The sequence below is a fragment of the Ailuropoda melanoleuca genome, chromosome 11 (assembly GCF_002007445.2).
Source record: "Ailuropoda melanoleuca isolate Jingjing chromosome 11, ASM200744v2, whole genome shotgun sequence".
Lineage (NCBI taxonomy): Eukaryota > Metazoa > Chordata > Mammalia > Carnivora > Ursidae > Ailuropoda > Ailuropoda melanoleuca.
Window position 1 is genome coordinate 9,162,368 of NC_048228.1, and position 16,609 is coordinate 9,178,976.

Here is a 16,609-nt window from a genome sequence, read left to right on the forward strand (position 1 = left end):
TCTTTAAAAAATGAAATGAAATGAAATGAAAATACATAGGCAGAACTGGGGATGGGTGGTAAAGGATGTCCTGCCCTGGTCCCTCCCACATGGCCTTGTGGCTCGCATGGATACCTCTGCTCTGGTTTGATTATAGTGTTCTAATTCAAGGTCGTGGATGAAATAACACCTCCCCGCCTCAGAGAAGACCAGTGCCAGAGGACACACATACAGAGTGCTTACTGGAATCACCACCCTCTCCAGCCCATGTTCTTACCCTATCTTTGAGGGAGAAATAAGATACGGGGTGTGATTTATTTTCCCACCGAGGTGGGGAATGAGAGAGTTGGGATTAAGTATGACTAAGTGCTCCCACAGTGAGAGGAGGCCACAAGCTTTCGGTGCCCTGGATTCATACTCGGAAGCCCAGTGGACTGGCCCAAGGCCCAGCCTCTTTGACCACGGTACCCTTCATCTCACTGGTTTCAGATTAATTCCTATAAAGTGTCTCTCCCTCTAAAATCTGATTAACCTCTAATCAGTACGGGTTTGGCTGGACCATGGATTTCAACATCTTCCCATTCCCTGAGTTCTCAAAGTCACAGTTATGGGGGCGAAGATTTTGGTAATAGTTTCCTTCAATAATATCTTTGTATCCTTTACATTTACTCACAAGTGACAAAGGACAAGTCCAGTCGGCTTGGGTGAATAATTTTTTTGTCCACAGGGAAATGAGAATTCAGACAGAAGTCCTAGGGCAAGCTGAGTAGGTGTGGGTACCTTCTTGCAGCCAAGAAGCACACGACAGAATCCAGCATTTAGAGGGAAGTGGGATCTCTTAGGTCATCTTACTCTGTCCTCCTGAGGTCAGTGTGGTGTTTTTGTACAGAGAACTCCCAGGACCAGTTGGTGCTGGGGGAGCTGAGGGTCCTGTAGCAGAATCAGTTGGCAGTGAAGCTCTTAGCAGAGGCTGACTCCTAAACCTTGGGGATTGAACTTGTTTTATTGATTGTGGGGTGGCGGGGGAGGGCAGGTGTTGAAGGAGGGGGGTGGTTTGGGGCAGTACATTATTCTTTAAAAAATCAGATTATTCTTATTTTATTCTCCCATATTCTCTTACGAGGAAAAGTATTATAGGATTTTTCATTTCTTCCTAGTCAGCTGCCAGAATTTGATAGACAAGACCTTAACTTAATATCTTTTCCAAGGAAAGACCTCTTTTCAAGGGAAATGAGAGTTTGAGGAGGTGGGAAGGACCAGAGTGGGACGCTGGACGTAGCGTGGGTGTGCTGGGCCTCTTCAGGTGGAGACGGCGCGCCTCTGGAGACGGCTCTCTCACCCACCGCTGCCTCACTTCCTCTGTGGCATCGATCACAGAGAGGCATTTTTGTTGAGCCCCCGAGTGGAGGCTCTGGAGTGGAGAACACTGGCCGCCACCACAATTCCAGAATGTAGCAGGGGCTCCTTCTTTTGACTCTTGGCCAAAACAAGGATCACATTTTCATCTTCTCCCTCAATTCGCAAGTGTTTTCAGTTTACGTTCCAGGCTCTCGTTGCTGCCTGTTTCATGTCGGGGATCATTACCTTCCCAGTGAGACTGTCGTCCTGGACGGTAGGTCCAAGGCTGCCATGTGCCCTCAACAGTACCTCAGTCTCTGCTGGGCCCAGACTAAGTGCTTAATAAAGACCTTCTAACTGGGATCGTGCATCGCATGCTGTCAGAGCTGGGAAGGATTTTGGAAACCACCAAGTCCGACACTCTAATTTTATAGATGGTACCACTCCAGAAACTCATTCTGGAGGCTGGTGTTTATCTGCTGGAAAGAGGGGGTTTTGTTTTGGGTTTCTGTTTTTGTTTTTGTTTATGTGAAAGCCTAGTGCAAATGACCGTAATTCTAAACCTTCGAAAGGCTTTCTCTGTGGTGCAAGATGTTCCTCCTTGGACTAGTGGCTGACTGATAATAACAGTAAGAATGCTCACTGGATTCCATACCCTGAGCCACGGTCACTGATTCACCCAGCCACACAGCAGTGTTGGTACTGTCGTCATTCTCCACATGCCGACAGTAGGGCACCTTGCTCAGGCTCCTGTAGCTACTGGCATGGTTGAGGGCGGACCAGAATCTGCTTTGGTCAGATGCCTAAACTCATGGCCCATAGTGGCTCTCAAACGGGATCCCTGACTAAAGCCCCATCTGGTGATTCACACTGCTGGCTTTGCGACGTCCCGTGGTGTCTCCAACCTAAAGGCGATTGGAAGATTAATTTTCATGAACTTTAGTTCTCCAATTAGACACAGAGTGACAGGGAAGGCAAGGCCAAAAGCAAATAATGATAGGGATTGCATCTCTAGAAAGGTCAGTGATCACTGCCCTGGATCATAAAAGCATTTGGACTGAGTAAAAGGAAGGAGTGTTCCCATCTCTTGCTCCAGAAACCATTACTGCTTCACCTGGAATCGCTGGTTCTTCCTCTAGTCCTTCTTCTGTGCCCGGAACTCACCTTCTCCTGTCACTCGTGTCATGAAGCCTCAGGCGTGGCGGTGTAAAATGTCCCTTGAGGCACCTGGGTGGCTCAGTCGGTTAAGCGTCTGCCTTTGGCTCGGGTTATGATCTCAGGGTCCTGGGATGGAGCCCTGAGTTGGGCTCCCTGCTTAGTGGGGAGTCTGCTTCTCCCTCTGCCTCTGCCCCTCCTCCCTGATTTTGGGTGCTTGCTCGCTCACTTGCTCTCAAATAAATAAATAAAATCTTAAGAAAAAAAGTCCCTTGCCAACCAGTATGAAACAGGCCCCCCATGGCCAGGCTACCCAGTATACTGGAATTCAAGGCAGGCAGTTCGCCTTGAATCTTTGCACTGAGCTCTAAATCTAAATAGCATTCCTGTGAGTTCTCCGAAAGGTTAGTCCTGGGTCATTGGCACTTAAACCACTTGTTTTGGTAGATCCTTCCCGAGAAGGTTAATTATATATTTGATATCCTTTCCTCTTTATGCCTGAATGATGAGGATAAGTACCCTGTGGTTTATTAACTGTCACTTTAAACCTTTTCAGATTGTCTTGTGACAAAACAGAGTTTTATGTCCTTTTTATTGAGCTTTGATGGATGACACAGCTTCTCTGGTAAAAGAATGCCAGGATAAATAAGATCTTTCTCTGATTTGTGGGGGAGGATTTTGCATTGGAAGTCATGAGTTCAAGTCTGCCATTTCGTATGAAAGGTGACCTAACCTATTAACCTTTCCATATACTTCATTTTTCCTTTTGACCAATGGGGCTGGGCACGTAGGCACCCGGTAATTGTTGAATAAGTGAAAGAAAAGACATTACTTTAGGGCAGTTGATGTCTCTAGAAGTTTTGATCCCAAACCCTAAAGCAACAATTTGCCATGTTTCCTGTTTTGAATCACACTGATTTCTTAGAGCAAAGAGCCTCTGTCCTTAACATTTTAGAATCCCAACGCTTACCTCTCCTCCCCCAAATCATTTTGTGATAGATACGTTTTTCAGTAAAGTGCAAGAGGACTGTGGAAGGCAGATGCCGTTATGGTAGTTGTTTTGCAAGCCTTGTGTCCTCCAGTGTAAAGCGTCCTACAATCTGTATGTGTCCAATGCTCGAGAACCAGTCTCCTGGGACATATAGTATATGTAATTCAGCAATTAATATCTCTCTTCTCTCAGTTGGCATTTACTGAATCCCAGCTAGGAGCAAGGCAAGGTATTTATTTAAAATAATTAAAATAGCAAAAATAGTGCTGAGGCTTTAAAACTCTTTTCCTTCTGTTTTTAATTCATTCCAGTTTGCGGGGACATTATCGGATGGCTTAGGGAAGACGATGGACAATCGGCATCAGTCCGAGCGGGAGTACATCAGATACCACGCGGCCACAAGTGGGGAGCACCTTGTAGCCGGCATCCATGGCCTGGCTCATGGTAAGTCACATGATATCGGAAGACTGGCTCTGCTGCCACAGTTCCTCCGAGGTCCCTTTTCACCCATCCGATTGCAAGTGGAAATCCTGGCTGGGGAGCTTGGTGTACTGGATAGCCTGCCAAGCTCTCTTCTTTTATTCTCCTTGCAACTGAAATGTTACAGCCTGTGACAGCTCTTCACTCACTTTCAAAATGGTGCGCACATTGCAATCCCTTCCTGTTCTTTGGCTTCTCTTCCCAAAGTGTCATAAGGCGTAATCATTTGAACCCCTGTTTGAATATGGAACTGCTGCTTCAACACTTGCCTTCTGCTTACTGAGCTTTCCTTCCGTGGCAACTGAAATGTGAAACCGGCTGCCGGGTTTGTGGCCCAGGTGTTTCTGAGTCTTGTATAAACGCACATTCAAAAGGATTGTAAATCCATGTGCCCAAGTGACATAGGTGATGGCATGAATGTATTAAGTTTCTTGAATTTGTTTGAATTCTGACCTTTAATGCTTTACTCCCACCCATTTGCCTTTTGTTGCGTTTTTCTCAACAACTTCTTAGTGTGGCATTCAGGGCCCTTGGAATTGTAAACCCAGACAACTTTTCCAAACATTGTCGCCCAGCCACACTGTATTTCAGCCACCGAGAGCCAGGGTTGTTCCCCAGACAGGCCCCCAAGGCCTTGCTCACTCACGTTCCTCTGCCCTCCCCCCCTCTGCCTCACTTCCCTGCCTGTCAAAGTCCTACCCAACCTAGAGGTCTCAACTCAAATGATGTTGCCCAGTTAGATGTGTCCCCAGTTAGAAATAATGACCATTAGAGCACGTGTAGAAGCCTGGGTTGTGTATCTAGGCAGCTGTGTGTACCTTGCTTTCCTGATAGACTGTGACGGTCAGGAGAGCAGGAAGAGCATTTTGTATTCGCCTCTGTGCTTGCAGAGCCTCATGGGATACCGAGCATACAGCTCCTGCTTAGTAATGCTTAGTAAATGACACTGTTTGTACCAGATTCTTAGAGATAATCTGAAGCTAGCAGAAGTCATATCAAGACTGACCAAGTTTAGATTATCCACACTTGGAAGAAGGGGGAAGATGGATAATAGAAAATCTTATTTCTCCTCATGCTTAGGACACAGCATTTAGGGCAGAGTTTTTATCAGTTTTCCTATTGGTGAGGTTTGGATCAAAATGCCTTTACTTTTCCTAAGCCTGCCCAACTGGAAAGGGAGCAGCTCCAAAGGAGACATCAAGCTAGGAGTAAAATTTAGCTAAAATTAATCTATTTAGGGACTCAAAAAGTGGATTGTTGGACAGCCATTTGGGGTTAAAGATTTAATCATTCTAGTAACTGTAATGATAGTGCATGGGACTAGCAGGGACTGTTGTTTTTTTTTTAATGAATACAAAATGCTTTGCTGTGTATAATTGCCTGTGTCTGTCTCGCATCCTTGGAATGTGGAGAGAAAGCCTAGCTGTCTTCACTTTTCTGATGGTCACAGAAGTATGCTGAGAAAATGGGTGAGGGTTCAAGGTTGGTTGCAGAATCCTTTCCAGCCGAGGACCATTCATGCAATACGTGCAGCATCTCCAGGAACAGGTAGCCTCATCCAAGGAGAATGCATGAAGCCCTGGATGGCACGAGAGCGGTAGCCTGGAGTGAAAAAATGCTTCATAGATAACAAGAACCAGAACCCATTCAGTCTCCTTGGTTTAAAAACCGGGAGTCCTGCTCCATTTTCTCTGCAGGCCCCGCTTGCTCCAGGCTCGGTAATGTCTGTCTCTCCGTGAACTCAGTTCAAAAGGTTGGGATAGGGCTGTGGCCTCACTGGAGCAAATGGACCCAGAATCCAAAAGAAACGTGGATTGTTAGTGCGTTCTCACCCAAGGAATTTCCTTTACCGATTTGTCTCACTAGAGATGAAGAGTCTAGAGAGCTTCCTCATGCCCCCACCGTCAAAGGGTAAACATCCTGTGAGTGTCCCTGGCACACATCCTGGAAACGCTCCCTGGACAGGGCCCCACTTCTCCCCTGTAATGCCTGTGTCCTCTCCAGCCTCTGCCAACTCTGGCCACTCCTGACGCTCTTTAAGGTCATGGCTGTCAACTTGCAAAACGTTTGGAATGTCTTTTTGACCTAGGTTGGTCTTTTGAAAAGACTCCGCGGAGAGTCCTGGCTGGTTCTAGCAGATTTTTTTCCGGGGGGGTGGGGTGCCTTTCATCCAGTCCTCATGATTTACTCTGATTGCCTAAACCTGATCTCAGCAAAGTGTGCGGTAGCTTTTACCCCGTTTTAAACTTCTGGTGGTGTTGGCCAGCCACACAGTGTTCTTGGAAACCAAGGATTTGTATTTAGTTCTCTCTGCCTTGTATTTTATGGGGTCCCAAGTTTCCCCAAGGCCACTATTGCTAGTCTGTTGATGTAGTCCTACTGTCTGCATAATCTCTTGATTGCCCATGTGCTTCCCACACTTGAACCAGAAAGTAGCCACTGTTAACCTCTTAGGTGTTCTTTGATTTTTTTTTTTTAAACTGGGACACACTTCCCTTCAGACTAACATATAATATATATTCTCGGACTCTAAACTTCGTGGGCAAGTCTAAGTCTGCGAGTTCCTTAACTAGAGTTGGCCCACCTGTAGCCTGTCAAGAGGTTGATAGAGTGCCTCTAAGTTACCTTGCCAGGTGCATGGAATTGATGGAGTTCGGCTTTAAATGCTTTTGCTTTTGTCCTCGGCCAGGTTACAACGGCCCTTGTCTCTTTTTCTAGGTATCATTGGTGGACTGACCAGTGTGATAACCTCAACAGTGGAAGGAGTGAAAACAGAAGGGGGTGTCAGCGGTTTCATATCTGGCCTTGGGAAAGGGCTCGTTGGCACTGTAACCAAACCAGTGGCAGGTGCCCTGGATTTTGCATCAGAAACAGCCCAGGCGGTGAGAGACACAGCCACACTCAGTGGCCCCAGGTCAGTGGTCACGGGGTGGGGGTGGGGGGGGTCACTTCTGCAATTTCCAGCCCAGCTCTGCTGCCTCTTCAGATCTATGCTGACGTGTTTAATCATACACATTCTGCCTTAATGATGTGATTTTTAAAAGCTCGAGTACATGTATCTAAAATTTCTAACCTGCCTAATATAAATACTTGAAAATAAGGCACGAAAATCTGGCATGGATTCTTCTGGATCTGTATCTGCCTATCTATATCTATGTCTGTAATTTATTTATATATAAAATGTTGTTTTTCTCCATTAGAGGGGTCAGAAATAGGATTGCACCCTTACAGATCTCCCCTGTTCACCAAACTAACTAGACCCCCCCACATGCCCATTAAGAAAACTATCAGGCTGCAGGCTGTGTCTGGCTCCTAGGCTCCATGGAATGTTCTAGAATCCCCACAGTTGCGGTTTACCACGTGAGTCTGTCCTTTCTTGGTTTTCCTTCCACTTGGACGTACTGGCCAGTCCCCCAGCCACATGAAGGAATTCCCCGGGCAGGTTGACAGTTCTGCTGTGAGATGCTATCTTGCCTCGATACCAGCTGAGAGGGGAAATCAGGGGCAGCCCATATGGCTCCACATCGCCCAGAATCCAGTGGCTTTAATGTAGCTCTTCGTGTTAGTAACCTATTTGAGCCTTCCTTTTTCAGAGTGACTAATTGGGGATCTTATCAACAAAGGGTATAATGAATGTTACAGTTCCCAGCCAAGCTGGACGCCACTTAAGCCCAGAAGGATTTTGCTGCTCCCTGGTTAAGAGATATTCCCCAAGCGAATTAGTGTGCCCTTTTAGAATGTCTAGGGCCTGGGCCTTGTCCACACCCTATCTGTCGCTGCCTCAAATAGGATTTGAAGTGAAATCGTCCCCAATTAAAATGAATCCATGTGTCTGTCACCAGGAAACCTTACTGATGACACATTACTGCAGGGGAAATGCTTAAGATTGTAGACTGGGACCATGTAATATGTTTTGCCAGAATGTCTTCCATCTGGAAGCAGCTGCTTTTTAAAAAAGGATCTGTAGAGTTTACTTTAGTTAAGTTACATTCTATTCTCAGATACAGAGCTAAAAGAATCCTTGAGTATATTTTGAAGCATTTTTGAAGTTGGGGGGAGGGGCAGTAGGGAAGCTTCAAAAGTATTTCCAGTTAGTTTTTCTGTGTCTACTGGAAGCCCCAGAATTCCCCCTCCACTATTTTGTCAGGACAATAAGACCTAACGATGCGTGAGTAAAGCAGGAGACCCCTAAGAATTCCAAAAGAAACATCCTTATTCGTAAAATCCCAAAGGGGCCAAGGGATTGAGTGATTTGTTTCAAAAGGGGTCTGAGGTATGTGTGTTTAATTTTTAAAATATCATCTTGTGCTAGGGACTTGAGTGACGTTGACCAGAAAGAAATGATGTGAGTTTTCTACAGTATGAGTTTGGAAGTCTTGATAAAGTTTTGCCTTCGTTTTAGGAGCATAAAAAAAGGCACAAAATGCATGCTGCAGAAAATAAGGTGTCCTCGTCTGTTTCACTGGTCATCCCAACTGACATAGCAGGTTCCACTCCGTGTCACCCGGTGTATACCTGTCAGCCAGTCATTTCTAGTCAGTAAATAGTGATTGAAGATTTTCTAAGGACTCGGGGTTGGGAATCTAGCAGAAAGCAAGGCTGACCCTGCTCTTCCCCTGGCCCAGTGGGGAAGCAAACATAAAACAAATAATGACAGTAATAATTACTTGCTAAGATTGTGATAAATGACACAGGAGCTTTACAGGGTGCTGTGAGACCATGTAATTGGAGAAGGCGAAGGGGAGAAGGAGGTTGGCTAACCTGTGGTCAGTGGGGTCAAGAAAAGCTTTTCAAGGGAAGTGCTGTTTTGAAGTCCAGTGTGCTATCTGTTGCGGCATGGAGCCCCCTGGGAAGTGATGGTTAGGATGAAGCCTGAAGTATATGGTAGGGGTTGGCCAGGTGAAGGGAAGAGAGAATCACATTCCAGGCAGACGGGGTCCAGAGAGGCTAGGCAACTTGCCTAAAAACAAACGGTAATCAGGCATTCTCACTGAAGTCTAGCTGCAAATTTCCTGCAGCAGCTCTCTTCACAGCCCTTCACTCCTAGAAACAAAAGCTACAGTGGTAAGTGAGAAGCAGCCAGGTAGTCATCGGCCTGGGAACCCGGGAGCTTCAGTGAGGGGCAAGTAAGCTTCTGTATCTCCTCTGTGTTCTCCGAGGAGCCACTGGTGGGAGAGCCGTGGCCAAAGCTGCCAGAGGCAAGTGGGGCATGTGCTGGGCTGTCTGATTGGGAGCCTTGAAGAGATTTGGCCCTTTACCCTTTATTGCACTGAAAGGATACTATAGCTTCTTCTGAAACACCGTGACCAGTTTCGCTCTGTCCGTTTGGGTCCCAGAGCAGGTTATCAATGAGCATCTATGTGTTAGAAAAGAACACTTGGCCTGGAAAACAGCAGGTCTAGGTCTCAGTCCCCCTCTTAGCTTAAGTCTCCTCACCTGCTTAAGCCTCAGTTTTTCTATCTATAAGTTGGGGATAAATATACCTGTCTCTTAGAGGTCTGAAGCCCAACCACGGTTATTTTAATGTGGATGCTATAAGGAGCTATATAAAATGCTGGACAATCCTATTTTTTGAAAGTCACATTAAAGGAGCACAGAGATTCTTGCAGGTGGAGAAATGTTTCGGTGCCTTGAAGGTTTGTTCTGACGACACTGTTATCTCTTAGGAACATACTAGTTCTACCAAGGGATAAATCACCCTGGTTTCTTGGAAGTGAGTTATAACCATCTCCAACCATCCCAGTTGATTGAACAGGATCCAGGGGTGTTACTCAGGGTTTTTCCCCACTGTTTAGACAACAGGGACTAACAAATGATTTGAAGGGATTAGAAGTGAGATTCTGACCGAGGGCTGACCTGAGCCCAGGGACTGAGCCAGGAATAGAACCCAGGAGTCCAAGAGTTCTGCCTCTGAGTCTGCTCTTGGAACGAGACTTTCTGCTTCCTTTGTACTATTTTGTCCAAGTGAAGGCTTAGATCTTAGCATCTATGTTTTAAATGACTCAAATTTTAAGCAGATGATAGCAGAGTAAGCCATAAAACTGTGAAAGAATATTCCTTCCAGTAATCCATCTGAAAAGTGGCCTTACAGGAAATATTGGCTCTTTTTCGTGTTTATTTGAACATGATTTTATTTATAGGGACCCCCCCCCCGAGTTCTTTTAGATTAAAATACTTCCAAGTTCCTCTCCTTGGTGGTGTGTGCAGGCATTCCAAAGAGACAGTCACCTAACTTTTCCCTGAAATTGCCATGCCATCTGATGGTTCTTGGGAAGGCAGGTGGGGGTGAGGGGGAGAAGAGGGCGGAGGACAGCAGAGCCTTTGGCCTCCGCATGAATGTTGTAGACCAGTATCCCCTGCTGCATTCGTTAACTGTACAAGTATGTGTGGTTTGGAACTGAAGTAAGAAGCCTTTTCCAAGGCAACGTCGTTCTGGCTCAGGTTGCGTCTTCTCGTCTACGTGTATGGGGCCACATTTGTCTGTTCCCAAGTAGAGTTCATGAAAATGGTACAGCTGGCAGCCACACTTGTAGTCCATGGAAGCCATGTTGAAAAGCCCGCCACCCTCCAAGCGGGCCAGGCCAAAGCAGGGCACCTGCTGGGCTGCCTGCCCAGCTCCTGCTCGTGTGGTGGTATTCGATGGTAGTATTTGAAAAGATATTCGGGTGGGTAGAAAGCCGGAGAGATGCAGGGGCAGCCATTGCCCAATAGAAGGCAAAAATAACATTGAAAAGGGGAGTATTGGACTCTGGGCTATTTATTTGCTTGTTTACTTCTCTAAAAACCATCTGTTGTAGGCTTTGGGTTACATGACATTTTAGGAAGGTAGCAGATGAAGATTTATGAAGTTGGGCCCTGAGCTTTCCTCCAAAATATTTCTTCACCTTTGTAGTCAAGACCCAAAATGGGGAGAGAAGTGGGAGCTGGCAGAACTTGAAATATTTAAACTAATACAGCAAAGCTCAGGCGTGTTGGAGCTTATCTCATTATTTAAGTTAGATAAGGAGGAATGGGGAATTTGAAGGATAATGATAGATCAGTGCTTCAGAATATAGCCATCAGGACTCTGATAATGCTCTGGAATCCCAGGACCCCTGTATTGTGCACGTAGATGTAAATTCCAGTTGCTCTGAAAGCTTTCAAGAAACCTTTTGGTTGATGTCATGGCAAAGATTTATGGTGGGCATATTTGACTTTTTCAGTACAAACACTCCCAAGACACCACCCAAAATTCGTTCGAGACACTTTCCATTAATGGCCTCCTGGATGTGAAATTGGAGCAGATTTTCTTGAGGAAAAGTCCTTTTTGTTAGAGTGTTTGCACTGTATCTAGGACTCTCCAAGATGGAAGGGAAGATGCTTTGGGGTCACCAGAGCCTGAATGCAGTCATTGGACAGGTTGGAAAAAAGTCCACAAAGGGAATTTAGGAACTGCTTTCACTGCTCTCTCGCTCCAGTTTGGAAATACTGCTTGTAATCATTCTACCCTGAAAGCAGCCATTTGTTCTTCTTGGTATTATACACAGCATATTAAGCAGAACTGGTTTGAACTGAGCCTTCAGGGAACTTTCAGAGGTAAAAATCTTAATAAAAATTAAAATGTTCGTTAGAATACGTGAGTGCTATCAGTGTTTTCCACCTGTGTTCCACCTGCGGCCGAGGAGAGTGGACTGACCTCCCATGTGTCTGGAGACAGAAGCAAGTCCAATATTGCTTGGAAGGTTTCTGTTTTACCTTAAGACCGTAAATGAATGTTACCTTTTATCCCATATTTGTTTTAATAAGATAATGTTTCTAATTGCTACCAAGTAAAATGAGTCCTTCAGAAAGACACACCAGGTCATCCTGTAGCTTCCTCCTCATACTCATTTAAGAGCCACGAGACATGCTTTCCAGATGAGCCCTGTAGACCCTCATAGCACTGATGGAAAGACAGGTATATGAACACAAGGGAAAAGCCAGAGCCCTAGTACCTGTTTGACCCTGAGGCTCGGTTTCTGACCTTTGGGCATATCTGTCTTTTGGCTTGCTAGCTGTCTGCTACCTAGGGCAGCCAGTGCATTGGCCAACAAGCCCGTTTTATCATGAGAAGGGATTTGATTTCAGTGGCCCTGAAAGAGGATCGCTGTGTCCATCCAAAGGAAAGGGACTGTTCACACCTCCCTTCTGCTGTCCGAAAGTGCACATTGGATATAGAGCAGCCACTTGACCTGTCTCCCGCTCACCCTTGGGTATGTAGGAGGTGAGAGCCGTATATTCTCACTTCCTGATCTTGCCAAACCAGGCCCTTCCAGAGAATGCCCCAAGGTGGATGGATCACTTTCTCACTCTTTCTGAGCAACCCCCGCAGAAGAAACAACATTCAGAGCCGTGTCACAACATAGGCTATCTCAGAGCTCGGGTCTGAAATTCAGCTGCTGAAGTTACATGAGAAGACATTGTTTAGAAACCTCTTTCATGCCTTATAAGTTAAAATTCCTCTCACAGGAACACAAGCCAGAGAGCTCTTATTTTTTCCAAGACAGACTTCTTCCCTCTTGCTAGACTGTAAATACCGTACTTTCCTTTCACTCAGAGGCTCCAAACGATGCCACTCTGGTTTTAACAGAACTTATGGAAAGCTCTGATCTGTTGCTGAAAAAAAAAAAAAAAAAAAAAGGAAACCTGCACACACATATTTGAGAAGAGTCTTTCCATTTCTGAAATCCCATGACTCATTTTTATGCAAGATTATCTGTTAAGAAAAAAAACCACTTTTTTGGTCATGGTACATTATAATCGTTTCTAGAAAGGAGAGTGTCTATTTTTTTTTGCCATTTTTGGCATGCAGAGATGGCTGGCTTCATGGGAACAGCACAATCCTGTTTCCAAAAGTAAAAATAAACTGAATGTAGGCATGTACATCTTTTAAGTACAGTCCTTGTATCTCAACCAGCAAGTCTTTGCTCAAAGAAGATAGAATGGAAAGTGGAAGCGCTTTCAGAGTTTGGTTTCTTCCATTCGAAAGTTAAACCATGTCGGGTCCTTTCTTTGTTCAGTGACTTGATTCATAAAACTCCCAGAATGACTGTGTTTGAGATTTTTATTTTGAACTTCAACAGAAACAGAATGGTGTGTTCCTTCCTGAGAAAAATGTGTATTTTGTGTGTTATAGAGAAGAATGAAAAGCCATCGACTGTTTCTGGAATTCTTCTGCAAAGGCATTACGTTCACTTATTTTTAGGTTTTGATGACTACCCTACGTCTCTGATGATTTGCCCTTACAGAGTTGTCCCCTTTTGCCCAGGATGTAATTGGAATCCCCCTTAAAGAGAGGATCCAGATTTGAGTTAAGATCCCTTGCTCCCAGAAAGCTTTAGGGTGTGAGGTAATTGTGAGGTACATAGGGGACCAGTGGGCTAGCAGCGGACTGAATGAGGACTGTAGTGTTGTTTTACAAGCGAAAGCTTGTAATCCTTGGAGGAGGGAAAGGTAAGTTTGGGGGTTGTAATGGACCCAGAGTCTCCTTGCCCCCACACCTTTATTTAGTCTCTTTTGCCAGACCACCTCTCAAAGACAGATTCGTGCTAAGTTTCTCACTAACTTGTCAGATGGGAGGAAATAAGATTGAATTTGTAAAACGTTTTAATCACAGTATACTCTAAAAGAAACAGTTTTTTTATATTGGGTTTATATAACTCAAATCAAGTTAACAGTGTTACTAGTTTATATCCTTAGTGGATTTACTTGGATACATAGAGGAAACTGATTTCTCGTTAGCACAAAATTTGTCCATGTGGGTCGTTTTAAAACAGAGGCTCTCAAAATATGGCTCGAGGACCCCTAGGGAACCCCAACCTTTCCCAGGATCCATGAGGTCAAACCTATTTTTATATATTTATATATGAATTCCTACGTAGGTAGATAGCTAAATAGCCATGGTTATAACAATATTCTCTAATGAGCGCGTAGTGGAGTTTTCCAGAAGCTACACAGTGTGTCATATTGCACACAGTGAATGACTATAGAAGCAGATAAGAGAATGCAGCTGTTTTCTATTAAGCAAGACTTAAAGAGCTTTGCAGAGACGTAAAACAGTGCCACTCTTCGCACCTCTGTGACTCCGTGAATACGCTCCTAGCCAGCAAATGCCTGTACCTGGTTGCTTTCCTTGACAGGATGCTCTGTGTGAAAATGTGGTGATGATCCATCGTCCTGCTGGTAAATAGCGCCTATCGGCAGCGGTGGATTAATGTGGATTAAACTGTAGGAGCCCCCGTGATGGGATGCTTCACCTTGGCTTCCTGCCGACAGTTGTCCGCCTTCCTGGTTTGCTCCTGACTTTTACTGGGTTTCCTGAGGTAACAATTGGAAAGATTTTATTACGTACCAGAAAGACCTCTCACAATAATTTACCTAATTTAGTCCTTCACCCTAACCTACCATCCCAATAAATTTTAACTTCAGCAGCATGGTGAGTGGGGAGCACATTACTTCAAAGCGCGGGGTCCATTTTGTCGAAGGCCTCTTGCTGCTGCTAGCACTGCCCTGAGCTCCTTCAGGAAATGGAGAAGGTATATCTGGGTCAGAGATCACTTGGCGAAACCTCTGCTTTCTCCCCTAGCAAAGCTGGTGGAACAGGACAAGCCCACAGTATTTGGATAAGCTCCTTTGAACTCTTTGTGGAAAGCAGTTTTTACGAGGCAGTTCTGTGTTAACACCAGAGGCAGCTCCTAGTAGATTTTCCCTCAATGTACTTCAAACGTAGGTGATGCCAGGGGTGACCCAAGTGACACCATAAAATCCCGGGGATTGCAGAACACTTCAGAGGAGAGTTGGAGCCAAACTTGGCTTCTCATTATGAGGAGGATGGGCCCCAGGAGTCCTGGCTAAGCCTGGTGGGGTTAGGACTGGTTGGACCCAATGGAACCTCCCTGAGCTCTGCCAGGATGAACAGAGGGCGGCTTCCGGATCTACCCACCGAAGCACAGCTAGGGTGGTCATAACTGGCACCTGCCCACCTCCAAAGGCATTAAAGGCCAGATTACCACATGTGAGAGTTTTCGTATCCCTCATGAAAAGTTATGAGAAGCTCTGTGAGTTTTTATGCTTCTGTTTGAATTGTTGAGGGGTCCCATTAATTCAGTTTAGCTAATTCTGAATGTGTGCTACTCAGATCCCGTTGCTTAGTAAACACACTGGTTCAGTGTAGGCAAATTGACAGTAGAAATGCCTTATTGGTGGAGTATTGACCTCCTTCTATGTTCTAGGCATATCATAGGTATTCAGTGCTGAGAATATTAAATACTTAAAATCGCAATATTGAAATATTTAAACGCTGAGAATATTTAAATACTAAATATTTAAATACTGATTTAAATAATTAAATACTTGGAAGAATCTTCCAGATTCTTGAGAATCACCAAGTTGTTTGTGTGTTAATATTCTTAAATTGGTCTCAAGTGCTTATTAAAGCCAGTTTTCCCATCGCTTTCTTGAAGTACCCCTTCATCAGCGACTTGATTTACTCTTTGTTCTTGAAAATCGCAGCACTGCATTTGTGTTGTGCTGTGTACTGGGGAGACTTGGCTGTTTTTCCAGCTTTATTAACAGGTCTGTCACTGCTCTTTCAGAACCCTTAAATGATCTCTACTCTTTCTACCTTATGCGTATTTACTAAATATTATTTAATTTCTGCCTTAATAAGAACAGTGACTTTAAAAAGCTATGACTTGGACCATAATTATCTCACTATAACAAATTTTTTTTTATCTTTTCAAATTAAATTGTATTTTGTCAATGTAAATATGTGTCCACACTTTTAAAAGTCAAAGACTTTTCAGCATGTCTAAAAATAAACACCAGCAGTCCCCTGCCCCATTCTTCCCTGCCTCTGATTCCTGCTCCCCCAGAGGCAACCACTTTCAACACTTTTGGCTGTTTCTTTGATTTGGAGGTATTTGCCTCTGTGTTTCTTTAAAAAAAAAAAAATGCTATTTCTTGCTGTGGTTTGACTTCCTAGCCCCTCCCCTTCTTTTTCAGTATAGTTATGTTGTCCTTTTTGGGTGAATCAGTATTCAGTTTTTACATTATTATGACTATGTCAACAGCATTCCCAGTGAAGCTACCTAGGTTACTGTGTTTCCTTTTTGGTTTCTTTTTTCTCCCTGGAATTACTAACTGCTTTGATTATTGTTGTTTGCTTCGTTTGCTACATGAATATTCCCATTTAATCCTCAAACTCTTACTTACTTTCAGCTTTTTTTTTACTCCAAGTTTAGTAAGCCCTTTAAAAAAAATTTCTTTTTCTATCTGCCTGTTACTAACTTATCCACAGATTCTTCTCTGTGTGATTAAAAATGTATGAAGCAGTTTATTGGTGTTACGATTCTTCTTGCAAATTCTTCCCCTGGGTGCCTCCTGCTCCTGTCTGGACCGACTGCTCTCTAGAACACTCCAGAGCCGGTGCCCTGGTACTCTTCTGAGTTTCTTTCTCCCATTGGTTTGTTTTGGTCTTTTTCTTTCATGAACAGAGACAGTTCTCAGGTAGTTGGTGATTCTTGACTGTCCGTTCTCCCCTTTAAAGCGGAGGCGCTGATGAGCGGCCCGGGAGCCCTGTGTGGGGCCTGAGCCACTCCGGGGCGGGATCGCGGGGGCCTGCTGCCTCGAGTCTTGAGTCTTCCGCTG

General features: G+C 44.7%; 1 protein-coding gene across 8 annotated transcripts in view; it reads left to right on the forward strand.

Annotated features, from left to right (window-relative positions):
• Nucleotides 1-16,609, forward strand: part of VPS13D (vacuolar protein sorting 13 homolog D) — a 240,856-nt gene that overhangs the window by 185,894 nt on the left and 38,353 nt on the right. For all 8 annotated transcript variants that reach the window (XM_034671220.1, XM_034671222.1, XM_034671224.1 and 5 more), the window contains 2 exons: nt 3,775-3,907; nt 6,662-6,857. In XM_034671220.1, coding sequence (XP_034527111.1) covers nt 3,775-3,907; nt 6,662-6,857 — 329 coding nt within the window. The remainder of the gene's footprint in view (nt 1-3,774; nt 3,908-6,661; nt 6,858-16,609) is intronic.